The sequence below is a fragment of the Phaenicophaeus curvirostris genome, chromosome 17 (assembly GCF_032191515.1).
Source record: "Phaenicophaeus curvirostris isolate KB17595 chromosome 17, BPBGC_Pcur_1.0, whole genome shotgun sequence".
NCBI classification, from domain to species: domain Eukaryota; kingdom Metazoa; phylum Chordata; class Aves; order Cuculiformes; family Cuculidae; genus Phaenicophaeus; species Phaenicophaeus curvirostris.
The window spans coordinates 9,010,483-9,038,209 of record NC_091408.1 but is presented as its reverse complement, the minus strand read 5'-3'; the positions used below and the strand labels follow the sequence as shown (position 1 = coordinate 9,038,209).

General features: G+C 42.7%; 1 protein-coding gene across 4 annotated transcripts; it reads right to left on the bottom strand.

The window, feature by feature from the left end:
* Positions 1 to 1,829: 1,829 nt before the first annotated feature.
* PPM1F (protein phosphatase, Mg2+/Mn2+ dependent 1F) lies at positions 1,830 to 26,471 on the bottom strand. Of its 4 annotated transcripts, none has more exons than XM_069870689.1 (7): positions 26,286 to 26,471; positions 15,669 to 15,802; positions 14,440 to 14,639; positions 13,637 to 13,825; positions 12,496 to 12,639; positions 11,557 to 11,650; positions 1,830 to 10,445 (listed from the first exon to the last, which is right to left on the bottom strand). In XM_069870689.1, the coding sequence occupies exons 1-7, from the start codon at positions 26,447 to 26,449 to the stop codon at positions 10,072 to 10,074; spliced, it is 1,299 nt and encodes a 432-aa protein (XP_069726790.1). In that variant the 5' UTR covers positions 26,450 to 26,471; the 3' UTR covers positions 1,830 to 10,071. The 4 variants fall into 4 exon arrangements, with proteins under 4 accessions (XP_069726790.1, XP_069726792.1, XP_069726794.1 ...); XM_069870691.1 differs by having other exon boundaries at positions 15,669 to 15,799; XM_069870693.1 differs by lacking the exon at positions 26,286 to 26,471 and adding an exon at positions 19,040 to 19,163 and having other exon boundaries at positions 15,669 to 15,799.
* Between the last annotated feature and the right edge of the window lie 1,256 nt (positions 26,472 to 27,727).

Below are 27,727 nucleotides of genomic sequence, written 5' to 3'. Positions count from 1 at the left end.
CAAACAGAGGTGGTTAAGCAGGACATGAAGATTTGTTATTCCTTGCTCAAGCAATTGAGGTGCATAATGCTTCTGTGCCATGAACCCCGTCAATGGCATCTAAATTGAGCTTCATGTAGCCTTAAATCAAAGTTTTATGTTCATTTTCATGGGCTTATTGATTGCTTCTTGCTCAAGCCCACTAAAGACTGCAGACCGATACTGGAGAGCAGCAGGCTGGCTCTGAGCCCCACGTTGAACACATGGTCATAGAATCAGAATCACCAGGTTGGAAAAGACCCATTGGATCATCAAGTCCAACCATTCCGATCAAATACTAAACCATGTCCTCAGCACCTCATCCACTTGTCCCTTAAACACCTCCACTGGAGATCTGCTAGATGAAAAAGAAAATGTTCATGAGTAAGATAGCACAGCCAACAAAAATCAGCAGTGTCTGGATTTTACCTCCTGCTCATCAAAAGGAGATAGTAAAGCCCATGTTAGGTACCAGCAAGGAGAAACAAGGGCCATGTCCACTCCTGTTCTCAACTGCAGCTGGAATGGGCTCAGATCTAAGACAACAGCACCCTTTGTTAGGAAGTACCAAAGATGCCTACAAGACAGTAGAGTGATTTCTTCAGCACTGCATTATCACCAGATTAGCTGCAATTGCCTTGGATTGTGGAGTTACCCGACTGATGGATTCCCATAGTTGCTTTACATAATCATGAAAGAACAGCAGCAGTGAGCTGTTGCTTATGCTCCCTGGTGAGCTAAGTGATTCACGGGCTAGCAAACTGCTGCTAAACTTAGTCAAGCAAAACCTAAACCTACAGATTTGTGAGAATCGGCTACTTTTCTAGAGATCATTACCAGTGAATTTTCACTCTTGGAGTTCTTAGTGATAAAACCAAAAAAACACAACAAAACAAAACAACAAACCATTTAGAGCCATGAAATGGAAAATACTTTCAAGAGATTTGAGGTTTGATCTGAATTAGGCTCAAGTACGCCCGCAGCATCTTGAGCAGAATCTATCTCACGATTGATTGTTATCCTTATTTTTGTATTTCAAGAAATACTTTATGTGCTTCCCTCTGATGCAGCATCTTGGGCTCTTACTAGCTTATTTTTCTTCTTCCCCAGGATAAATACAATGGCATTTAGACAAACTGCCCCAGAGACTGCATCTTTCAGATCCTCAAGGCTGTTAAAGCTTGCTTTTTGTTGAGTCTCTTATCTCTCTCTCCTGCTCTCTTTACATCTTCCTGTCTTGAGGATACCAACACCAGCACTTCAAAATCAATAAATGCTTGTATTTTAAGGTTATCATCTTTCTCAGAACTCCCTTTATACCTTTATGCAGTAAATTAACCCTAATGTACTCCAAGCATTCACTGTCCATCTTTCCACTTCAGCAGTTAAAGGCTGCTTCTTCAGTAAGTATGCAAGTAAGCAACAAACTGTCCCCATCTCTGCTGCAGCAGGACCTGTAAGATAAATGTCCCATTACTGCAAGACACTAGGCAGTACGCTGAACTTCACCTGCATTGTTACTGTTGTTAGCTAGTAAAAAGAAAGAAAGAAAATTTAGATCAATCAATTAATTAATTAAGAGACACGCAGTCCCTTTCTAAGATGGTTTTAGTGACGTCATCTTTTCAAGTAAGCGTGTGCTATGATACTAAAGATTGTTTCCTTCTAGTGCTTCCACTATTCTCTCTTCCCAGAAAGGCCTTCTGGAAGAAGGTAAGATTTGCTGACAGGGTAACCACTCAAAAAGGTGCAACACAGCCACTGCGGACCCAGCTAATTGAAGTATTAGGCTGAAAAGAAACAAACAACGCTTTGAATCACTATACTTTATTAATACTTCAGAAACACCAGATCCTACAGCAGAGAGTTTTCATCCCCCCCGTTTCCAATCACTGCTTTGAAACAACTTCTTGCAATATGCAAATAGATACATGAGGCACCGTGTGAATACAAAAGTGACAATACAAAAACAATTAAACCTCATGCAATACATATACATTATATATATATATAAAATATGGTAATATAGCATAATACACACAAGCACTATTAGAACAATCCATGTAAATGAATGTACACTATGCATAGCATTTAACGATCATGACAACAGGTTTCTGACCTGTGCACAAAACCGGTCAGCTTAAGAGTCTTGAGATACCACAGAACTCGTTAAGTCACAGCTTATAAAATCTGCTGTACTGCAGCTTTTCTGCTCAGGGTCACAAGTGCCGATTAGCATACAAAATAAATAAGGACTACGATTCTACAACACTTGGCTAACAGCTCCTATTTCAAAGTCACTGGCCCTCTTACTTTCATTCAAGGTTCATTAGCCAACACAGTGGCAAGAAACGTGCCTAAAGCAACAGTTTCACTCTTGTACTATTTTAATACTGATACAAACATCTATTTTTTAAGTCAGCAGGAGTAGTTACAGAGGTCTAACTTACCACTAAATATGCACAGGACTGAAGTTACCATACAGAGCAGACACCAAGGAATTACACTGGCTGAGAGGCTAGGGAGCCACGGGATACGCTGCAGTTACTGACCTGCCTGTTTGATCAGCTGGGGCAAGAAAGAGAGAACTGAAGAGGTACAGGCTGTTAGAAAGCTTTTTTTTCCCTCCGCTCTAAACAGTGTAAATGCTTGAAAACACAAACAATCTGCAGGAGCAAGGAAATAGAGACAAGAATATTTCTGAAGTTCTGTATTTAGGATGAGAGCTACTGTTACCTGAAACGAAATTAAGTATTCCTGTGGAATAACATAAAATAACAGATTTTTGTTTTTTTTCTTACATACCCAATACTGGTCAATGCCAAAGACGCAACAGTTGTTGCAGTCTCTTCCTAGCTGACAGGTACTTTCTACACTCCTGGTGCTGCAGGCCTCCAAAGAGCAGACCACATTCACTACGAACACAGATGGAATTAAAATTATAAAGTGGCAACTAAACTGACTTAACAGCCACTGGAGTTTACACCATTTTGCAGGGGGCGGGGAGCTGACAATGTAAAAGGACATAAAAGATAGAATAAAAAGAAAAGTGGGGAGAGAATAAGGAGGATACAGAGCAGGACTGACTTTCAGGAAAGGAAGTTAAAAGCACTTAAGGTTAAAACTTTATATACTGTCAAAAAAAAGGCCAGTAAAGTCTTAACCCCCAACAAAACAAACACCGTGCTATTATTAAACACACTGACAGAAAGAAAAAAAAAAGCAAGCAGCATTAATCATCCAGCATGAAGCAGAATGCCTTTCAACAAAGTCAGAAAGGGCAACATAAAAGAGGAAATCACAGCATTTAATTACTCTCAGAAAGTCCCCACAGGTTCTCTCTAGTTTCCTACTGTCTCTTTATCCTTAGACATCCAGAAGAAACCATCATTCCTTAGATAACAAGGGAGTGATGGTAACACCTTCCAGCTCCTTTTGCCAACACCACAAACATGCCACATGCTTCATGTATTGCTACACAAACCATAGAACGGTTTGGGTCGAAAGGGACCTTAAAGCTCATCCAGTTCCACTCCCCCTGCCATGGGTGGGGACACCTTCCGCTGGATCAGGTTCCTCAAAGCCCCATCCAGCCTGGCCATGAACACCTGCAAGAAGTGATCTGCCAGATCAGGAAAGACTGATGAAATTCTTGTGCATGGAGACCTAGAACCATTTAATCATTAAGTTCGGTACTTGCTGTGTTAATGTCTCCTAGAAATTAGTAATCAGGCTTAATAGTCAAGAGAAAATATAATGATCACAATCTTACGAGTCACAAAGCCCAGATACATTTAGCTCCTTAGAAAGTTATATTTAACTTCTCTCTTCAGACTAAGAAGCACATATCAACAACAAGACATGAAACCCTGACTGAGAGGAGTTTGTTAACAAAACAAAGGAGACATTACAAAGCAGCCAAATTCATTTGCTTAAAACAGTGGTTTTAAGCTGACAGTGCTCTGCCAACTCTTCTAGGTTGCTTTTTTTTTTTTTTATTCCATTGTTTGCATTCCAAGAAGCTTGAAAACATTTCTTTCCCTATTGATTTTGTCCTCTTCTGTTTGACAATAGCTGCATCTTGCTAAATTTTCCAGGCTGCCAACACAGCTGCCTTGTGTTTATTTTTGTGTGCAGCAGCAGGCAGGGCTCGGAGAACACTGAACTAGCACCACAGAACAGCTTGTGGGAAGGCCTGCAAGTTCAGCCCTGTTGGGTCACACGAAAACAAAGGTTTCAGTGATTTTCTGAAAGATTTTGTTTTCCTGTTCTGCTCAGAGATGAGGATATCGCAGGAGCCCACCACATCATTTTAAGGCAGTATTTTAAGAAGCATCTGTGACAGAGAGGTGTTCAGGTCCAGTCACTCCCTCGTTTCTCCATTTGATTACTTTTCAGCTGACATGACTGATACCAACAGAAATAACTTTCTTTAAAATAAGATCCAAGAAACATGTTAAAAACAACCAGAACATATGCAGAAATTGGTTGGCTTAGCTCGTAGACTCATCAGTGCTGCAAAACAAATACTCAGCAGGGCTGACTGTTTCAGTGGCTCGATTTAGGGAAGCAGAGGCCTGGCCTCTTGGGTTTGGTGCCATCAATATTAAAGTTTATGACAGCTTGGCAGAAAATCCCTTGCATTAGAATAGTTGTGCTAGAAAACAACCAGACCTGCTATAAATGTGTTTAGAGATAATAACTTAGCATAGATTGGGAAGTTTTGCACTCACTTAAGAGCTCATTTATCTCTCTCTCCAACCCTTTCTGAATGACATTTTGTCCATCAGGAGTTGTTTGCTCCTCAAAAGGAGGAAGGGACTATTACTTCCTAGTAGGATTTTGTCTGACAGCCCAGGCCCAGTTGTAAAAGGGACCATCATGGGACCAAGCAGGGAAATTTAACTGAGGCTTAACTAGAGCTAAATTATATATGAATCATCTGCAAATCTGCTGTGTTGTGGCTAACAGCCCCCCACCTTCTCCTTAAAACATTCGCTTGATACTTCAGTACTACAAGAACTGAACTAGACCACATCTCGTGCTGTGCACTGGGTACCTCTATCCACAAGAATACCAGTCATTTAACCAGCAATCTCACTTAAAGAGTGGAACTGCAATCTTTACTCAGACTTCGAGCAGCTAAACTAACTGTCTATGGCTTTTACAGATTGAGGGTAGTGCAGGGATTTGTGCAGCGCCATTTAGAAATACCTGCGTTCCTCAGCCACTTGTTTTGGAAGCACTTTTTTTGTTAGTTTTTAAGAGATTGCCTGGGAAGGAAGGTTCAATCCCAAATCCCAAACAGCTGCCTTAAGTTCTCAATTGAAATTAGGTTTTCCAGTGCAGACAGCCAACTTCTCTCCAGAATTCAGAAAGCAAGAGAAGCACTTCCCAACATCCAACAAAAAATGGAAATTCTAGTGCCTTTGCATGACAGAAAGCTAATAGCACTGGAAATGCTTTTAAGAAGAGCAGTATCTGATCTGACTTTGAATTCAGATAAGTGTCTATTAAATGCTATTAAAGTCATCACTGTGATTAACACTATTCAGCTGCCAGCTCTCCTGTAACCACTCTGTGCCCAATTACTCATCTTAGGAGAGCTCACAAGCCGTATCGATTCATTAACACACTTGATGGCATTTCCCCATGGCAGCAGTTGCACAGTGACCAGTGACTGCACACACGGAGCGCTCCCTCATAGCGTTACTGTACGCATCAGAATATTTAGAAAAATCCATTTAGTAGCATTAGCATCCAAGACAGTGTTGAGGGGTCGCAGTAAGTCACCTCAGATGCTTTTACTGTGATTCCTTCCTTGGCTGTTTGAAGATAGTTACCACATCTGAATTTTGCCTTTTTAATGGGTGTGTTTCTAATTCTTTCAAGCACTGGTATTTCACTCTAAAGCACTGACATTTGTAGCTCTATTTTCCAGCCCACTTCCTTTTTAAAATAGGCATTAATAATACTTAAATGCATTCCTGTCTTTCTCTTTCACTCCTCCATCACTCAGAGGGTGGATTTTATTTAATCTCCCTCCGTTCTAAAATTTGTCCTGCATTTCTGTTCTGGGTAGTCTCAAAAAAAACCCCAAACCAAGCCCCCAGCAAATGTGATTTGTAGAATTGTGATCTCGTCTATATCAGACCCAGAAGGCTTCACTGTTTTAGGTATGTTTCTTTGTTGTAGAGGGTGAGGTAAGGAAGGGAAAGAAAGGTAGAATTACCCATAAGCAAAAAAGTGTTGGATACCGACTATGCAAAATGACTAAAGAAGCTTTCAATGAAGCTCAAACCAGGAATTTAAGTGTGCTGTTTTAAAAATACAAACTCCTTTAAGGAACAACTCTTCTGATGCTGGGTGATAGCTTACAGCAGCAGGCATTCATTTGGAGTCTAGTAAAATATGAAAATACTTTCATTTTTCATCGAACATTTGTATTAAACCCTTCAGCTAATTTCGACGGCTTCAAAGAATTATGACTAGACTCAAGAATCGGTTTTGTCACAGGCTTAACAGAAAGATAACACGGAAATATGCAAATTAGTCTGTCTGAAATTGGTGGACAAGTCTGAATGTGTTGCCCATGACACTGGGAAGGCCCAGAGAGCCGAGGATCAGTCTCTCACCAAGACAAAATTATTGCTTATTATTTTTAACCAAAGGAGGGAAGGAAAACAGAACAGAACAGCCAACACCAGAAATCCAAGATGCTTTAAGAGGAAAGAAAAACAGCTCATGCAGTGCATTAGTATTGTAAATCCAAAACTCCACCACTCCGTATTTAGTTCAATTTCATAATCTTCTGCTAGAGCTCCTTTCCCTCTCTCCTCACCACGCGTAATGCTGACACTGCTCGTAGCAGCATGTGTTGTAGCTTGTGGCTTTTAAGAGTGACAGCAAAGTCACAACTGAAGGAAAAATAAATGGGAGGTTGCCTTGCCATCCTAAGGACAAGGCCTTCCTGATGACCATTTTCAATGTATTTTTAAAAGTGCACTTCCAAAATCCAAACTTGCATCCTACTTTCATTAGTGATTTAAGATCAAAGCTGAAGTGTTGGGGTTTCAAAAAAAGAAAGTTTCAAGAATAGGTAAGGCCACTCCAAAACCAATTTGCCCCCAAACAGTATTTGAAATTTTACTGTAGACAACACAGTAAGACTCGCCTATTCCACCAACCGGATACAAGCTGCCATTTTTGACCCACTTACAACCCCTACAGACCTGACCAGACGTTTTACAGCTAGCAAGAAGTTTCTGAAAATTAGAGAACTATTCTGTACCCCCTCTGAAATCTGTATGAGCACCTGAAGACTGTTCTTAGCCACTTATATTTCAAAGACATGAGGCACTAGGTCATGGAGAATGAAAACATCTACGTAAGGGAACAGCTTCTCAAAATGCAGAATTTATTCCCTACAGCATAGCTTGAGAATTAATTTTTTTTATTACCACAGGCAGCCTTCTAAAGGTGCATTTCACTTAGCTCCTATTAAAAAAATCTATCAAATTTGAAACAAATAAGGATATTTTCACATAGCTGTAAATATCCACAGAAAGACTTAAGACTGATTCCTCCATAATGCAGATCTGCCCCAGCAGGCCTGAAACAAAAGGATCATTACAAAGAATCTGGCTTGCTCAGTTCCTTCCATGTTTCAGGAAAAGGAGCAAGTTTCAGAAACTAAACCATACTATGATTTTACCAACATTTCACACTTCCCTTTGTGAATACAGTAGCTTCCCCTTACCCTGATAAACCTCAGAGAGCAGTGAAATAAAAAAATTCTGTGCGATTCTTAGTCTATTAATAACGAGAACTGTTTCCAAGATATGAAGAGGCACTAGTGGTCATCAGAACTTAGCATGTCACTGAATACTTGGGTTTGAAATTAAAGAGATGGGAGATGGTAGATCAAAAATTTAACACCTACCCTACCGGGTAGCCATCACAAAAGCCTTCCCCATGTATTTTAGGACAGTTAGTATGGGATGGAAAAGTGCTTGCAACCTTCTCAGAGGAAAAGTTCCTGTTGTTGCATTGCAAAACACGGAAGTTGCTATGTCACTGACATGTAGCTCACTGAGGAGTTTCTACATTAAACCGTATGACCATCCACAGTAATCCAACAAAAATCTCAAGTTGCTCAGGTAAGTGCCTTGCCCCACACCAGGTGACAATTCAGAGACCCTACAAACAGTGCTACTCCAGTCTTCCTTTTAGCCATCTCAACTCTTCCACAAAAATTTCCTTCCTAAGCGAGACACTAACGTTCAACACATTTAGTCAGCAGGACTGACATATTGCAATGCCATGTGCATTATTAGCCGTACAATCTTGCTGCCAGATGTAAAGCACTTCTTGTTTAGATACAGTAATTACCAACACATTCACCACTGAGCCTTCAGATCTTGCTGAGTCCTGCTAGCCAGGCTAGCAAGGCGAGAGCAAACACAATCAGATGCTCCAGCATGCGAGGGCTGTAACAGCTACACAACATACACATTCACTACAAATCTTACATCCTCCCCTTAGCTTCGTATCTCCTTAGAAAGTTATTTAGACTCAAAAAGTTCATGTAGCATGGCCATCTATTAATAAAAAGCTGTTACTGAACCACTTCTAGCTCACACATTTTTTTGTGAAGGTCAGAACTGTATTTGTTTTCAAATGAAAGCCATGGTGACTCAGATAGCTACTTTACCATTTACTAACCAGAACTTTTTGTGTGGGGCAGGGGGTCACAGGTAAAATTGTGAAGCTCTTACTACAAGCCACACAATTTGGCAACAATGCAAGAGATGTTTTCCTGAAACTTAGTTCCCACTACAATCATTCACAAAAATTAAACAGTTAAGTGCATCAAACATTAGTATAAAGAAATTAAAAAGTCACATTTTAAAAACACTGTAAACTGGCTCACCAGAATGTGACCAGAAGCCAGCAATCCTTGGGTGAAATATTTAAGGCACTTGAGGGTTGTCAGTTTTTAAAACCAGATAATAAGGACACAGCCATTTAAAAAATCTAATTTAAATAAAAACCACAACAAAATAAAGTAACACTGCAAAACTCCGAATGTAAAGTTCAGTAAATAAACAAATAAACATTTAGAATAAAAATAAAATTCTCATTTGTATAGTACACAAAAAAGTGGCAGAAACGGAGCATATTTAACTGCTAGAGCATACATACTGTAAAGATCTGTCTCAAATACAACAACAGAGGTCCTTTCATTTCAGGTTGCCAAACAGCCAATAGAGCATGCGTGTTAGGGAGAAATAATCCAGTGCAGTTAAATATTGGGTTCCAGTTTACAAACCAGAGCATCCCAGAAAGCAGCTGATTTTGTATCACTTTGCCTGGCATACTTCTAGTTAGCTTTCTTGCTCTCTTTCTGGAGCATTCAGTTATGTTTTCTCCTCCCCCCGCCCCAAAATTAAATGTCTCTGTTTGAACAATGAGCCCACATCATCCTTGTAATATCATCTTTGGTACAAAACAAAAGCAATTTAACACAGCACAACTGTGTCACCCAGTTTCTCACACACTGAGCCTGTTCCTACAGGCAACACACCGTAACAAACTTCGCTGTGATGGTAACAGCTTCTCTCCTCCCAATCTCCAAAGCAACAAACATCACAGTTAAATACAACATACAGCATTCTTTTTAAGCGCTGATTTAGATTTTCACTCAGAATTCACAAACGGGTATTCTCACCCATTAGCTTATATGTGTTATGCTTTCTTAACACTTCCAGGGCAGAGGGATATGACCAGCAGCCTTGGGATACACTTCAGAAGCCTGCTCCCAGACACAAAAGAGCTGTACAGATCACCACACCTGCTCAGTGTTCTTTGACAGGAGAGGGAAGGAAAAGACAAACAGGAACTCAGTTAAAGGAGTCTTGCCTTTCTGTTAAATGTTTGTCCATCCATCATATTTTATCCGGATGTATTTTGCCTATTGTATTAGAGGCTTCTTCAGTGGAAAGCAGTTCCTTATGTGAACTTACTTGAATGTTCTGGATTAAGCAGATCCTGTCACTGTGTGGCTTCTGCCTCACAACTGAGGAAATTAAAGGGTGAGCTTTGAGCATCGTCACCAGCCCCAGGTCTCTTAGGGTCTCTCAGACAGTCTGCCAAGATGTCCCGAGGATCCCTCAGGAACACCACTAGAACAGTGATGTTATCACTGGATCCATTTTCCTTCGCAGCGGCCACCAGTCTTTCTGCCGCTTTAAGCCCCTCTCCTTGGGTTTGCATTAAATGATCTAGAACCAAGTCTACAACCTCATATGGCTTGACAGCATCAAAGAATCCATCACAGGCTAGGAGCAAGTAATCTTCATAACCAGTTAGATCAAAGGAATCTCCATCTGCATCACCAGAGATGTACGGTTTCTGACATATGTCACCTAAGACAAACAATCAAAACAAAGGCTTTATTACTTCAAATGTTAACAGTTACTTCTACACCCACCAGTTGATTTTACCCTCCTCGAGGACAGACAGATTGTATTCCAGAGGTACCTGATGCCAGACAAGAGCAGTGAAAAGCTATGGAATAGGCACAGAAGCCCTTAATTTCTTTAAAAACACTTGGAAGCTATCCAAATCCAGAGGGTATCTAATGAGTTTCTCTAATTCATGCTTTCCTAATTTTGCAGGAAAAACAAAGAAATTATTCTGGAGCTTTCTCTCTGAAATATATCTGTGCAAGGAGATAGTCAGGCCTTCATCTTGCAAGTGGTGCCTCTGGTAGAGCCTTCAGAGCACTATACAGCACAATACCATACAAATCTGCTCACTGGGATTAGTTCAGCAGTTTCATAAGGACATACTTAATAAACACAGGTTGCTATTGATCCAAACAGTATTATGCAAATTTATACTAATTTGCTTCTACTCACACATTACAGTTATCTACTGTACTGCCCAGGGTTTCTTCTCTTTTTCCCCCTAATTGGCAAGTAGCAAAGTAATAAGATTTAATAAGACTCTAGACTACTAAAATTAAAATGCCTTGAATTGCTGCACATGTGTGATTTAAAGGAGGATGCAGTGATCTGACTTAAGAATTGCAGTCAGGAGAGAAATATATTAATATTAGAGGGGACAGAAAAAATACAGAGCAGACTTTCACACACACAAAGAGGGCTAGATAAACATTTATTACTTCCTTCACTTCCACAAACGAAATACTCTACATTTGTTGAGCTACTGTAGAACACCACAGTGTCAAAGACAAGAAGCAAAAGACTTGGAAGCTTGTAAGAATTAGGACTGTTGTAGCCAGTACATTAAAATAAAACCATATCCTATGCTTATAATAAAACCAGTAAGATGATACAGCAGCAAGCTACCCAAGTTATATAGCTGCAAGCTAGCCTGATGCAAAGACAGTAAGAGTGGATTACTATTGGTCAGTGCTAAGCAAAACACCACTTACATTAAACATACAGTCTCAGGTGGTGTGTTTTAATCAAACTGAATCTGAACTATGCTAATTCTGATGGTTTATCTTACCAATTGCTCTGGAAACAGCCAAGGTACCATTAACACGCCAGCAGTCCATATAGGTTACGCAACCACCCAGGGTCTCAATACGCGCTCTCTCATCCTGAAAAACAGGAGAATACAATTTTTATACTGAAAGCCTGCTGGTCTTGTTGTTATCCAATCAAAGAGAATAAAAAAGAAAAAGAAAAAGACAAAACCCAAGAACTACTTCAGCTTCTGTATTAATAATATGAATATAGTGAACACACATACTCAAATCTAGCTTGGAAAGATACACTTAAGACTACTGGAAACAACCCACCTTCTTCCCAACCACATCATGGCTCGCCCACAAAAAAACAAGAATTCTTAAGTTTTTGTATCACCATGTTCTTTGCCACATAGATGAGCGCCCTGCCTGCCACTTCTTCCCATCCCATGCAGCAACTGGGTAAATATGTAAATATTTGGAATAAAACAGAACTATGTAACAACAGCATTTGCATCGATCCTCCTTTAACTACTTAAGTTATTACAAATACTCATGCTATGAAGGTAAAGGTTCACGCAATGCTATCTAAACTCACTTGATCCCCACCAAATTTCATGTAATAAAATACCTGGCTATTTAAACTAAATACAAAATGCAATATAATTGAAACTACTAGATTATCATTAGCTTTTGAATTACAGTACTGCATATTATGAAAGACTCGCATTATACTAATAGCTATTAATCTCATTTCAATATGTTCATTTACAACAGGCAGTTGTAAATTCACACACAAGAAATCCTGTGTAAGCCCTTAATTACTACAGACTTTGAAAAGACAGTGAACAGGAAATGAAGTCAGGACTGGCAGTACTATCAGCATTTTCAAGGGGCCATAGTTGTAGGGATCACCTTTTCAAGGCAAAGAAGAGATTCTGACAACACACGAGAGAAAAAAAACAAGTCAAGCTTACTTCTCTTTCCGGTTTGTGAGGTTCCATTAGCGTCACGGCTTTTCCTTGCTGCACAAGCATTACCTGCGAGTCCCCTAGCCAGGCTATGTGTAGCTTGTTCCCTACAATCAATGCAGATACGCCCGTGGTACCACTCCGCAGCTTCTGCAGAACAAAGCAGGTATGTTAGGTGAATACACGACAAGCCCAACTAGGTTAACGTGACACTACCGTAAATCTAAGCTTAATCACACTTAAGTGCAGCACAGCAGACCTGCCAATCACAACTCGGGTACCCGAAAAAAGGCACAAGACATTAGACAGATTTGAAACTGTTCACATATTCTAACATGCAAATAGCTAATACTGTCTCTATTATGTTCTCCCTTCTCTGCTATTAATTGTAAAACTTATCCTTGGGTATTTTAATGCAGATGTCAACAAAGGAAGGAACCTAATGGTCCTAAATTCTCTGTAAAGATTAGTGAGAGTCAGACCTCATGAAGATGCTGGTCCCTCTTTTGTACCTCTTTGACAGAAATGAAATTGTTAACAACGAATACTTCCATGTTCAGTTACTGTTGTAACAAAAGAGTTCTCATTAAACTGTATTATAATAAACCATCCTCCCATTATGTAGATTTGAAGAAAGAATGATCATCATACCAACTTGACTCAAAAGCTGATCAATAAGCTTAATGAACTGAGGAGTCTGATTTAAATCACAGAATACTTCTTTTCATCTTGCAACCACTTGTGACATTAACGGTGGGACAAGGAAGAGGAATACAATGACTGTATTATCAGGAAGAGAAAAACCTCTTTTAAAGGTAAGAAGTAGGACAACAGAACATCCAGAGGCTGCCTAATTTCAGCACAGAGGCATCAATCTTCTCTCAAATAATTGGTATGTCAGGATCGTTTAAACCACTTAGCACTTCTTCTCAATCACTCATCTTGAACTTGTAAGCACTGTCATTTTGTTTTTCCTCAAAAAATAAAGAAATAATTTGATCAAAGAAAACCTTTACATGTAGCATAATTTCATAAAGAAGTCAGTGATTCAAGGAAACTCTGCTGCCAGAATTTTCTGGATAATGCCATCAGTCCAACAGTTCTCACTGTTATTTAAATACAATGGAATTAATCTCTACCCACTCACCTCTCTTTTTGCTTTGAAAAGAAACATTTCATCCGTCTTCTGGAAAGAGCATTTCAAGGCCTCAGCTGGATTCTTAACAATCTCTTCGTGTAGCCCAACATTGACATGCAAATGGGTTGCTGAATAATTGGCAGCATCCACTCCACCATGGCCATCAAATACCGCAAAGTAAGCGCGATCAACATCATCCTTTTGCAGGGAAGGAGAGAGAAGAAGACATGTCAGTGTTCAAAAACAAAATAGCTCAGGGACTGGTACCAGCAAGCAAACATTCTTTATTCTGGGCTTCCTTCCATACAATGTTGCATAGGTAAAGGCAATTTAAAATAGTTTACCCACATCAAAAATGGAGAAAATGGGTAATTTGCAGGGGAATTCTTATCTTTGTTTACTGTTAATCGTTTAATATCCTTGAAAATAATCTAGAATTGAAAACACAGGCAGCTGGTTATGTAGTTCCACTGCAGCTTTATTAATTGGCACTTGTACTTGTATAACTGCTGTTCTCCCCACCTCTTATCACCTCAGTCCCAAGAACACTGTAACCAGTAACATAGCACCAGCTCAACTTGTGTCTCCCTGTATGACGTACGACATGACACCCAGGGTCACCACAAGATCCTTCGTTACCAGGGCAGGAGTTAGCCCCTAGCAATCAGAGTCACTAACTCCTTGCTCCAATACAGATGTGATAGATAACTTGCGGCAGCAAATTCTTACCATTTTGCAGATCATTGGTCACTCTGTTCACAGGAATATTGAAAACCTAACCAAATGTCCTTGCCAATCTTGCCCAGACTTACTGATAAACCAAACAGCTGATTGAACTCCGGGAGCAGAACATGGCGGTCCTCCATTTTCCGTCGAGTGTTACGGATGGCGTGGATGGAAACGAGCAGGAACCGCTTCAGCGGTCTCAGTGGTGGCAACTGCTTTTGCCACTCGGAACAGACATCCCAAAGCTTGTTGAAGAAGCAGCGCTGCAATGACTCTCCATCCAGCACTGGCAGCACAAAGACAAAACAATACATCTTTTGGCCCATCTTTCCCTCAAGTTTCTTTTCTTAAAACTACATACACACAAGCAGCACTCAGCCTTTACAGGCACAGCAGGAATTAAAATGGGCTCCCAAGAATAACGTGGAGAAAAAGTTGCAGTGTAAAACATACTCCATTTACGTTCCTAGCATTAGGATTGAAGGTTAACATTTCCTATAATGTAAAACAATTCCGTGTGTAAATGCAGTAGGACCATCTGTTACATGAGAGTCAAAGCCTGTACTCAGTCACCAAGGTCTATTGTCTCCCCAACACTAAGGGGAAAATGCAGGTTTCTAGTAGAAGACAAACACATCGTGTCCTTCATGCCTCAACATCCCAAGAGAGGGGGAAACGAAAGAAGAAATGGTCAATAAAGACAGAGACTATTGAGAAAGTTACCAAGAGAAATTCCTGAAGTTTCAAGATGTTCATGTTGTGGAGAGACCACAGGTCCCAAAATCTGATTCCCAAGAACAGGCAAAAGCAAGATGGATTATACAGATGAATTTAAGGTGTCAGCATAGTAGCAATTGTGACAAGGCCAATGTCAAACCATAGGAGCAATTAGCTGAGGTCAGCCTATACCAAAGAGAAAAGGGCACTTCAAACATAAGAGGCTATCAACTTAAGATAGGAACTGAATCAGTTGAATTTAACTGAAATTACCCAATGAGGAAAAGTTCTTAACGAGTTCAGTTCAGGAAGCACAGTGGACACAAGCATTAATTTTTCTAGTGAAGAGAAACTCTTCCCTTTCCAGAAAGCCAACTCACACAATCAGTCCAGAGCTCCAGACAACACGTTTGCATCTTGCCCACAAAACTAGCACAGCTACCTTTCATCCCACAGATACCCAGCGGGAGCAAATACAGTTCTGTTCACTGCTGCTTGCCAGACAGCCTAACCAAATATTCTGGGAAACATTTCAAGGCACTGAACTCTTCCAACAGAAAGCCTCTGGGAAAAACAGAGAAGGAAAAAGTATACTTACAGGTGAACCTTTCCTGATCTTCTTCTGTGTCTGTTTCCATGCTTTGCTGCTTAAATTCAGCCAAGTCTGCTCGGAGAACTTCATCAACTGCAGCATGGATCAATGATGCTGCAAGAAGTGGTGAAACACCTCTGCTGGTAAGAGAAGGAAGGGAAAGCAAAATAAACCACATTAGTTTAAACTGAGCCTCACTGTTTATGACTGGTGACCTCAGAGTTAGCATTACACACAATCAATAATTCCAACTGCATTAGTAAACTAGTAGAAGAAATCCCATGTTCAATATTTATTCATACAAATCTTTAGTAAGATCCTCAGTTAGACAACTGCTTTCTCGTGAATGCAAAGAGGAAGAAGCATATGAATCATGTTTTCAAACTGTAGCTTCACACTCTAGTCACAGATGGTACCTCCTTCTCTTGAGCTTCTCTGATGAGAACTGCTACCTTCAATCCTAGCCCCTGAATGCAAACATTTTGTTTCTACTCACTACACAACATTTCTTGCTTGCAGTCTCACTCAGACAGCATCAGGATCTCTGCTTTATGGTACACACAAATCTCCAAAACGGTTAACTTAAGAATCTATTCCCTCCACAACAAAGGCCACCCTCAGTACCAACAGACTGCCCTTTAACGCTCAGTTTCTCCTGACTGGAAGTTCCCCAAACAAATCACCCTGGAAGAAGGTGCTAAGAGTTGGTACTGGAGACTGGGCTAAGAAAAGACACCAAGACTTATGATTTAGCTGAAGCTTTCGGGCAAGCATCTAGAACACTATAATGCTACATGATTGACACACCCTCTCCTTTTGACTCAACGCTTTATGCAAGCTACATGCTTTAGAGGAAGCACGTACTCGCCATGCTGCTTTTGAATCTGTAAACAAATAAGCCCCATCCAACTTTAAAATGGGTCTACTAGAAAAGAACAGTGTTATATTCACTATATTCCCATGGCAGGCACTGACAACTATAGTACATAACACACATTCCAGGGGTTTTCTACGAGCATAATAAAGAATAAGCATAGCAGTCCATAAAAAGCATTTTAGCTGCTGTTCATCGAGTTTTTAATAGCTGCAAAGTATCAAATTATTCAACCAATGCAAATAATACATTAAGGCACCTGCCAAAAGTCAAGGACACCACTTTGTTTTGCCAGGAAAAATTTAGGAAGTCCTGCATAAAACTATTGGCAGCAGGGTAAGAGATGGTGAAAGCAACTGGTCTCTGCAGAGGTTCAACAGAGATGACTGGTCCTGTGCCTAGAGAAGAGCAGGGAGGGGAAGACCAAGAGGTTTTAGATTCCAGCGACAACAAGCTGAAATGCATTTTGCCATTGTGTTTCTGAAAGAGAGGCCTTGTCACATCCTCCCAGCCATGTGCGAGTACCTCCTGTGGCAGCAAACAGAAAGCACTGTGTTAGTCAGCAGGCTGCGAACAGAAGCGTGTTTTGTGCTACGCATTTTGTAGCGGTGATGGCCTACTTTAATGAGTCATTTCAGTACTTCAAATAGATGGCAACGTGTTTGCAGCCCTTTCAGTGCTAGCTGCAGCCAGATCACACCAAGGGAAGCCAGAAATGGGCTTTTTATTTCCTTTTCAAGGCTAAAATGTTTAGGGGAGTCAGTTCCTCTCCTACCAAAGTTAAAAAGTAACAATGCCTGCTTACAATCGCTCTGACACTAACAGACAACCTTTTAAAAGGTCAGGCAAGAAATACATCTGAAACGGATACAGAAAACCTCCCCAAACAGTCCTGCTTCCCATTTGTAGGTGGAAAAGAAAGGAATATTAAAACACAAGCAACACAAAAAAATGTCAGATGTGTAGCTGATGCTGCTGAAAGTCAGAAGCTTTAGTTAAAGGAGGTTTCAGTTCCAAGAATAGAGACGAAAGATATTAGGTGAAATGGCTATGCATTTAAATGCACAGTATGAACCACAGCTTCAGTCACCTTGAGATTTTACAGGCTATGCTGGAGGAAAAGTCCAAATCTAGCCTGGGTTTCCAGCGCTGCATCAGAAGGGGACTTAATGCTTTGATTTTAAACTTCATAGATTTCTGCTTTCCAGAGGCCTGATTTGCTGAACTGGGCCCCTAAAAAGCAGCTTAAACAAAAGGCAGTATATGAAGTGCTATAATTCACCAGTTCAGTATAAACCTCTGCTTACAGGATGCCTGTAACAAAGAAAACGCTTACGAGCTACTATGTCACATCCTTCAGCTTTTTCCAGCTGCCACCCATTTCCTAGGAAGGAAATTCAGACATTCCTCAGAAGTGATACACCTCATTCAGCATTGCTTCCTATGCATTTACTCCCCTTCTACCTCCACAGTTTCACAAATCCATACAAAGAAATAGGTTGCTTATCAGGATTTTATTTTTTATGCAGCCAGCGACAACACTGAGCAGTTGATTCTGACACGTTGACAAAAGATAAAATAAAATGATCAAATCCATTTAGTTCAAACTCGGCTCCAAAGAGAACATATTTGTCGCTTACAAGTCCTCAATACTAGTACAGCTACTGATAAGCCTCCTTTTTACTCAAGCTCCAGCAAATGGAGCTCCACGGCAATGGCATTTGCTGTTCAGTTTAGATGTTCACTGATAATAATTTCATCCTCTAAATCAGAGTCTTCAAGGGTTAACATAACATATAACTGAAGAAGAGAAAGAACTGCTTCTTTAGTTGAGATCCACCAGGTCTCACTGGGCTAGACAGTATCTGGAAAAAGGCACAGTACCTATGGCAACCAGTGTAAAAGTAGAAGCCCACCACAAAAGGCTTCAATCCTTCTCTCTAAGCAAAGAGGAATGTCACTTCTTGTCAAAACCATCCTTTCAAAGCAACCCAAGACACCCTGCTGACAGGCTGAACCAAGCACACTTCAATCTTCATGAATCAGAAGAAATGCTGTAGCTGTTCCCTAAGTGGGAGAACAACTCTGTTGGGAAGAAGAGGGAAGCTGGCGGGGTATGTGACATGGAAAGGATGTTCCCTTCTCTTCAGTGAGTCTGAGAAGGACCAGGTGTCATCCCCATTTCTATGACACGTGCAATACTAAATACCTAGCCACAGCCTACATGGGCTAGTAGTAAACAGAATGAGAATTTCTTTGCCATGGGCTATTTCTTTGCTAACAAAAAGTGTGTGTGTTGAACACAATAAAAATACTAAAAAATAATTAAAGCATGTTGTAAGAGCACAGATGAGGCACTCCAGCTTCACTACCAGCTGAAGTCCTATTGCCAGTGCCTGTATCACGGAGTTCGTATCCTCCAGCCACAAGCCTCATTTTAAAAACTTGAGTACAAATAGAAGTTGCAAGTTAAAGAGTAAAGTAATAAAGAAGACAAATTTACATGCCATTCTTTCTCCTTGAAGATTCTGGGCAACCGGACACAGATAGTATTGTAAAGGAGCTGTGCAAGGCTTCTGCTGATATTCATACCTGTGGGCCAAAATAAAGTTACATACCAAAGCAGAAAGCAATTATGATATTTGGCATAGTTTAGATTTGACATGAGCTACATAGCAGAACTTACTTCTCTTCTTGTTCACCTTGTTTCTCTTCTGCAATACAATTCAGTTCTCCATTTTCCTTAATTTTAAAAGGCCCACTGCTGCGCCACCACAGCCACAGTGTATTCATCTACGTCAGATCCATCCTAAGACTGTTACTGTCTCTTTACTTATTGGCCCTCTGACAGAAAAGAGAATACGCACAAGTTCCCTCAGGACGCAGACACCCAAGTAAGAGCACTTCTTATCTGGGTCATTAAATCCCCAGCCCTCTTGCAGGAAATGCTGCAAAGAAGTCACTAGTGCAAGGGTGCCCCTAACTCTGTTCCCCGCCCATTTTCACAGGGCATATGAAGAAGTCTCTGGTAAACAGCTTTATAGGTACAGGCAGAGCATCCAGAGCATCTGAGCTCCGGCCACCACATCTCATCCAGAGCCTCAGCCATTATACACTTCTCTCAAAGGCTTGGAACCAGATGACAGACTTTCTGCTGAGCTCTGTGCCCACAGCTTTCAGCAGCTTTGCAAAAGCAGAGGAGTGCAGCAAACAGCAGACTCCAAACAGCTGTTGTACAGCACTTGCAGCAGAGAGAAGCAAGCTCTGTGTGAGCTGGCAGAGAATGGTACAAAGCCTCCCTAGGACATCCCAAACACCAGTGTTTACGCAAAGCCTTCTGAATTTTTATTTACTTATTTTGGAAGGAAAATAATTCACACCACGCTGCCCCAAACAGGCACATTCTCCCATAGTACTGTCAGGAAGTCTCTTTGTATGAAGAGAATCACAAAGGATTGCTAACCATATCAGCCACAATGCTTGTCATCTTTCAAATGGGAAAAAAACAACAGTTACATGATGTTCTTTCTCGGTATTATTACCAAAGTCATGGCAACAAGGCAGCAGTGGTATTGCAGGTCAGAGCACTGCCGTGCAGTCATCTTTTCCTCTGAAGCGCACATACCTACATATATGCATGTGCTGGAGAATGAAGAGGTGCTCTATCTGCTCCCAAAAGCTCCCAGCATGTCAGCTGCAGCTGACTTCTGTTGAGAGGAGATGTACTTTGCACTCAATCGCTGCACAGACTCTGTCCCACCATAAGATCACATTCAGTACAGCTTTGCCCATAGAGCAAAGTTGGTCACTACGGACCCCGTGCCCGTTTTGAGCTCGTTACATCTACAGCAGCGTCTTTAGTGTGGGTCTGCAGATGCTCACAGTTCTCCACTAAGTGAAAGATCCTCTCATATTGCTAAAATAGTGGCAGGTCACAAGGTTGCTCATAAACAAAAGCTGCTTGTATTCAGTATTTTCTCCCCAGTCTGATACTTTTATTTCCACCTTTTTATTCTTATAATCAATTACAGAATGTCTCCATTCAAGCAGCTCTAAGCATTTACCACAGCAGCACCCAGAGTCCCAGGTGATGGTGCCCGGAAAAGCACAAATACGTATCTGTCAAGGAGAGAACACCTGACATCCTACAATGCATAGGAACGCGCTTCTGGTGTTAGTGATGCTAAACTAACAAGATGGAATCAAACAAATAGATAAACAATGCCACATGTGAAATTTCAACCTTTTATGTTTCCATCTTTACATGCAGCAGTTCCTTCCACATTTCCTTCTGAAATTAACAGAAGCAGCAGCTTTAGAATCCAGAACCCATCTGTTGAGACCCTTCAGTCATCATCAAACAGTTTGTACAGAAAACGTGCAATGCAGAGTCCCCTGCTACTTCCATTTCATTCTCAGCAGGACTGAAAACCACACAGCACAGGAGAGGCTTAATTCCACAAAAGCCACTTTTCAGTTAAGCCCTAACCCTGTTGTTTCAAAACAGAGTATTTCTTATCGTGATGCCCAACTCGAATGCCTTTTCTAGGCACTTCACACAGATTACAAGAGCAAAATATGCAAGTTCTAGACAAAGACAATTTCAGTTTTCCAAGCAGAACCAAAGCAACAGATTCAATGACCAGCAAGCCAGCCCTAAAAGTTTCCTCATCAGAGATTTGATCTTTTTTTTAACAGTTCATCAAATTTTCTCTCTCTTATATTACAGTCTTCCCCGCACATGCACTTTCTTTCTAGAGGCGAAGTGATTCTACCCCAGAATTGCTATTGTGAGTATCTTGTAACACAGAAAATTCCCTGGCAGCTTTAAATTAAGAAATGTGTTCTGAAAAGCAATTCATTGATCACAAAATTAACATCTTGTTCAGCCTCTCTGTACTGCTGGAGGCAGGTCAGAACTGCTGAAGACTTTACTTCCCAGACCTGTGCAGTGCGAGCACTGCATCCTTTCTCTCCAGCTGTGGATCATCCTGCCACCAGTTTAAAGAATGGCAGTTGACAAACACGCACAGCAGAACACAAGCCAGTCTTGTCCACCCAAAACCACCAGAGCAGTTTGTAAACCATTTGCTAAATTAACTAGTAAACAGCAGAAGCACCACTTCCCCTGGTACATTAAGTTTATCAAGGCTTCCAGTTCTAACATCATTAATCATAAACCAGTGAGAACACGGGTGTTCCTGAAAGAGCAGGCTGGTGCTGCCAATCTCACACTTGCTTTCGCTACCATGCGCTGCTGGTCCTGTGAAAAGTAGAAAGTTTGTTTGCAGGCAATCACACAGGAAATTCACTTTCAAGGCAGTAAGTTTTAGGTCACGGTAGACAGAGCATTAGTAGTTTTCACAGTGGAAGGGACTAAAGGGAATTCTAAGAAGAGACTGGGCAAACCAGAGGCAAGAATTATTTTTTTTTTCTCTCCCCTCTTCACACTAACTTCATATGAAAACACCTAACATAAGAATTGCTGAATTAACTAATGAAAAAGCACGGAAATATCGAAAATAGAGATGCCAGGACCACACCTTGTGTGCAAACGTTACACTGTAAAACACAAAGACACAAAACAGGATGCTGAGGCAACAGAGCAAATCGGTTGGGAGGAGGCAAGAGAGGAAGCTGCAGTCTCCCGGCTGTTACTGTAGTAAAGTCTCCTCAAAAAGGAAGGCTGCTGGAATTTCACATTGTTCTTTGGCTATGTCACAGGACAGCCACACAAGTTTCAGCTCCCATTGAGTGAAAGGAGCAATTTCTGTATCTGGAGGCCCAATTCCATCTCCTGTTCTGCTCCAGTACAAGTCAGTTTTATAAAACGCCAGGTTAATTTCTAAAGCTTTGGAAGTCACTAATGGACTCTCATTCACGCTGACCCATTTCCATACTGACAGAACACACGACTCTTACCCAGAAGCGTGTGTTAATGCTGCAAAACAAGTTTACTTAAGCCTGCCCCAATTCTTCAGAACGTTATGCATGTATTTAGCCTCATACAAGGCAGGCAGTGCCACTGATTTAAATGAATTATTCAAAGTAGAAATGTCTGCAAAGCTTCACAAGATTAGTGATTTAAGCACAAGTCCTGCCAGGAAGCAAAAGCGGCTGGTGTCTTAGCTAGTATTTGGCTATGCTAGCTGCTTCAGCAGAGACTGTTAAAATAATTTGGTTTAGATTAGTAAAGACAGCCGAGGGGGTTAGCCTGAGACATCCAATTGCTTCCATGTACGAGATGTGCATAGGCTTAAGAGAAGCAGCAGCATTCAGAAACTCCTCGTTGGATCTAACAAAACTTGTTCCTTACACCATTTTCTTCTCAACAGCAATCCTGATTGCTGGTGGAGGAAGAATGTTTCTCCTTGCAAAGGCTCAAAGGTTCATGCCTCCAAGCAACTGGAAAGATAAGCTTAACATCACCATGTCTTGTCTCACAAGCCAAGGATATTGCTGGACCTTTACTGGCTTGAGGCTCTTGAGGCATGAGAAGCACAACTGCAGGCCCAACTCGATTCCCAATAACACTGATCTATACAGAAACCCTTCATCATTAGTAATCACTATGTAAAACACATTCTGTGATGCTGGAGTGTTAGAGGGGTCTCAGACGGAGGAAATGCAGAACAAGCATCAATGCCAGAAATCAGCAAGGCGCACCCAAGAACATCTTTACAGCGTTAAACCCAGTTATATTGACACAGTAATATTTAAATGCATATATTTTCCACTGAGCTGCTGTCTGTGTGTTAGGGATGCTACCGTGCTAGCCTGCAACAGCAGACCACTGCATCTGAGCCGCAGTGACCTCTTGCGAACTCACTCCTCCTCTGGCTTCATTTCTGCATCTTCCACAACTTTTACGCAAACATTTAAATGCCTTGTCTCATCCCCTCCCTTTATTTTTCCTTTTCTTAAAGCCTTCAGCATCGTTCATTCTGTTTCCTTGCATTCCCTGATATGTTTTATAGCGGATATAGGAGATTCAGATAAATTGAAAAGCTTATTTAACCTTTGTAACTGCATTTTGAGTTGACCTGCAGTAGCAAACCTGGGACTGTAAACGCATGAAAGCATGATGTTTGGCAATTTCTCACACAATCAGAAACTTTAGTTTTGGTCCTTAATATCAGATTCCTGTCTTGGCCTTGGGCTCTATCAGCCTTTTCCTCCACATGCAAGAACAGAGCCTACACGACAGGAAACTGCAGCCTTTTTGTGACTGCAGAATGGCTTCTCTTTGTCTCAGGAGTCCAAAGCCAAGCTCTAAGTTTTCTGGGAACCCTGCACTCGACACTTCAGGTAGGCTACACTACGCACAGCACACAGCTTCACACACAACTGCTTCACTGCTTTGCCTGCAAGCAGCCATGAGAATTTGTAAAAAGACTTTCCTTATCTGTTTTCCAAGTACATTTTGTGAGAAGAAGCATAAGTAAGTAGATTGCAGCACCTTTATTCTGCTTTGCTTTCTTTAGCTATCTTTCCCTCCCTTTATTTTCTTTTCATTTCTTGCCAGCTGGGGACTTGAAGAGCTCTGCAAAGCAGGCTGCTCATCAGAACTGGCTGCAGGGCAGGTATGTGAAAAACGCAACTCCGACAGGGCAGGCTCCTTTCTGTGTAAACACCAGAACTGACAGGTGAGAGGAATGCATTGCAAAAGCAGCGCTCTCCTTGCTTCCACTTCTTAATGTGCCCACCAGAGAACAACAGAATGTTAGCAGATATGAAACTCAGAAATGCTGCTTTAAAAATACCGTTTGAAGAACCTATCCTGTATCTTTACCTTCCTCCCAATGAAAGCCTGGCCCATGTGGCAGATGGGTTGGAAGACAGTAAGTATTCTTTCATAATAAGTACTAACATTCCTCTGTTCTTTAAAGCGCTCATCCAGAACCACTCTTGCTCCAAAGAGTTCAAAGATTCAGTGCACGCAATGAATTTAGTCTCTTTTAGGAATGCAACAGCTGTGTTTTGTTCAAAAGCAATTTAGTCAAAGCACAACTAAGTAACACAATGATCAGCTGGGTATTTTTCAATTAAAAATCTCATTTTTTGTATGCATTTCTCATCTTCAGGTTTATGCACACCACTTAACTGAATGATATGAAGTGCAGGAGCATCTACGTAATATAAAGCACAGAACTAATTTTTAAGGCCGTTTTAGTACCTAAAAATTCATCTATGCACTTTCAATAATAACAATTCAGTGTATATAAACTCACTAGATGGTATCTAGAGAGACAAGTAAGTCAAACCCTGTTTTCTATCTCTTTATCACATTCCTCTAGTAACCAGGTAACATTCAGCACATAGCTACACAGAATTAGTCTCCTTTGACTACCTGTCCTCACTGGTTATCCCCACTGCCACAGCACAAAATCAGCTCACAAAACCAGACATTTTCAGACCATCCACAATCCTTGTTCTTGCCTCTTCCAATAAGAAACTCAAACAAAGCAGACTGTGGCAGGAACTCCATAAAACCTTGAACATGCAGGCCCTACAGCCACGGTGCTCCAGGGAGTGGGCACAAGGAGAGGTCAGAGCAAGACATCGCGTTCTTAGTGAAGCACTAACTCGCCAAAACAAGTCACTCTCATCCCAACTCTCGGCACCGTTAAAGAGGAAGCCTAAACTGATAAGGATGAAGGTTGCAAGAAGTCTCTCTCCTGAAACCAGGGAATGACAGAAACATCACTGAATGAAGAACTGTGGTTTCCAGCATATTGTAACTACATTCATGAAGGTCCAAGAAAACATCAGCTTGTGAGAGCCACGCAGGCACATCCTGCTCAATCAGGGCAGCTCCACAGGGCTGGGAAGTGACAAAGGAGAGGAATATTTTTTCTAGCTGGCTTGCTTCTTACACCTGACAGCCTGGCAAGGCAGGAGGCAGCTCACCACCTCCCTCCCTAAGCAGATCCGCATAGGTGCCCTTAGGGACCTACTACTGGCACTTCACCAAAGGAATCGCCCCATCGCACTGATTTCAGGAGTGCGAGTCAATCTCTTGCGCTCCAGGAGTGGGAGCGAAATATTTTTTGAGAACACGCAGGCATCACTGCGGAGGCACAGACCCCGGCGCTATTCCCAAAAAAAACCAGTTAAGTAAAGGGAGATAGACAGACAGATAGATAGATAGACAGACAGATAGATAGATAGACAGATAGACGGATGAGTGTCAGCTACAATTCCCCACATCACCTTGGTCCCCTCGGTGCCCCCCGGGGGGTAGAAGGCCCTGCTCCCCTCAGCGTCCCCTGCACTGGGGGGCTGGGGGGGGGGAGAATCCCCCATCCCTCTCAGCCCCCCCTCCCCCTCAGTGCTGCCCTGTTCCCTTCAGCTCCTCCTCAGCACCCCCTCAGCATCCCCACGGTGGGCACTGCTCCCCTCATCGCCCCTGGCATGGGGGCATGGCAGGACACCCCACCAACCCGTTTCCCCTCAGCTCCCTCGATCCCCTCAGCTCCCTCGATCCCCTCAGAGAACTCCCCCTCAGCCCCTCTGCTTCCCTCCCCTCAGAACCCCCCTAGCTCCCCCCAGCCCCCCCTCCTCTCTCAGCGCCCTCCCCCCAATCCCTTCAAACACCCCCCCCAGCATCCCTTCCCCTCAGCCCCCCCCCCCCCCTCAGAGCCCCCTTCACCCCCTCCAGCGTTAAGGGGGGCACCGAACCCCCTTCCCCTCACGCCCCGTGGCGGGAGGCGCCGCACGACACCCCCCCCGGCCCCCTCCGCTCTCACCGGGCGCCCAGCAGGCTCCCCGCCAGCTCGGCCATCGCCCCCGGCACCTCGGCCCTGCTGAGGGCTCCGCCGCCCGCGCCGCCCCAGGGCAGCGGCTCCGCGGGGCCCAGCGGGGCCGGGAAGGCCCCGAGGAAGGAGGCGAGCGCGGCCGCCTCCAGCGCCATGGCGGGAGCGGGCCGGGCGGCGGGCGCGGCGCCTTTAACCGAGCGGGGCGGGGCGGGCAGGGACCGCCCAGGGGCCTGGAGACCCTGCCCCGGGACACACGGACGGACAGACGGACGGCGGTGTCCTTCTGAGGGCAGGACAGCCCAGAGCCCCTGTCCCAGGACAGATGGACAGACGGACAACAGTGTCCTCCTGAGGGCAGCAGGACAGCCCGGAGCCCTGACCCAGGACAGATGGACAGACAGACAGACGGCAGTGTCCTCCTGAGGGCAGCAGGACAGCCCGGAGCCCTGACTCAGGACGGACAGACAGACAGCAGTGTCTTTCTGAGGGCAGCAGGACAGCCCAGAGCCCGTGTCCCAGGACAGATGGACAGACGGACGGACAGACAGACAGACAGACAGACAGCAGTGTCTTTCTGAGGGCAGCAGAACAGCCCAGAGCCCGTGTCCCAGGACAGACGGACAGACAGACAGCAGTGTCCTCCTGAGGGCAGCAGGACAGCCCAGAGCCCCTGTCCCAGGACAGATGGACAGACGGACAGACAGACAGACAGACAGCAGTGTCCTCCTGAAGGCAGCAGGACAGCCCGGAGCCCCTGTCCCAGGACAGACGGACAGACAGACGGCAGTGTCCTCCTGAAGGCAGTGGGACAGCACGTGCCCCAGGGACTGCGCAGCCACCTCAGCCAGGGGGATTAATTTTCATTCTTTCCTCAGCCATGGGAGCCAAATCCAGCGCCTCTCTTAAGGGAATGACACTATTTCAAAGGTAACTGCCTAAATAAAAGCTTCACCCAGAGCTGTTCCCATGGAATATAAACTGAAAGGCAAAGATATTTCTTTCTTAAGCCACAATTCCTTTTTTTTTTTCCCATAAGAACCAAAGACACGAGACACAAAGTGCTGACTGTGAAGAGAGACACATCTCCAGGGCATTCCAAGAAATTCCCTGCTCTCTTATGCCTTTTAAAGCAATCCCAGGAATACACCTCTGAGTTTTGAGCACTCACCACCTTCATGGTCCAAAGATACCTGCCCTGCCAGCCTGTCTGCCGCCCAATGCAGCACCTCCAGCTACAGAGGCAAGAAGGGATTTGAACAACTGAATTGATACAAGCACCCTGAAAGCTGTAATAATTTATGCCAAGATCTATGGCTCCGAAACATTACAGTACAATGATCTTCAAAACACGAAAAGAAGTTACTCACTCCAGGCTAAGGGAGATGCAAAGACAGTTTGGTTTTACCAGGAAAAACATTTAATATTTATGAAAA

What these genes read in the sequence shown, in the direction of transcription:
- PPM1F (XM_069870689.1), bottom strand. Translation starts at nt 26,449, where the DNA reads ATGGCGCTGGAGGCGGCCGCGCTCGCCTCCTTCCTCGGGGCCTTCCCG. An exon ending in AGATCAGGAAAGGTTCACCT is followed by an intron (nt 14,640 to 15,668) that starts GTAAGTATACTT and finishes TTGTGCTGCCAG; the next exon opens with TGCTGGATGGAGAGTCATTG. An exon ending in CTCACAAACCGGAAAGAGAA is followed by an intron (nt 11,651 to 12,495) that starts GTAAGCTTGACT and finishes CCTGTTTTTCAG; the next exon opens with GATGAGAGAGCGCGTATTGA.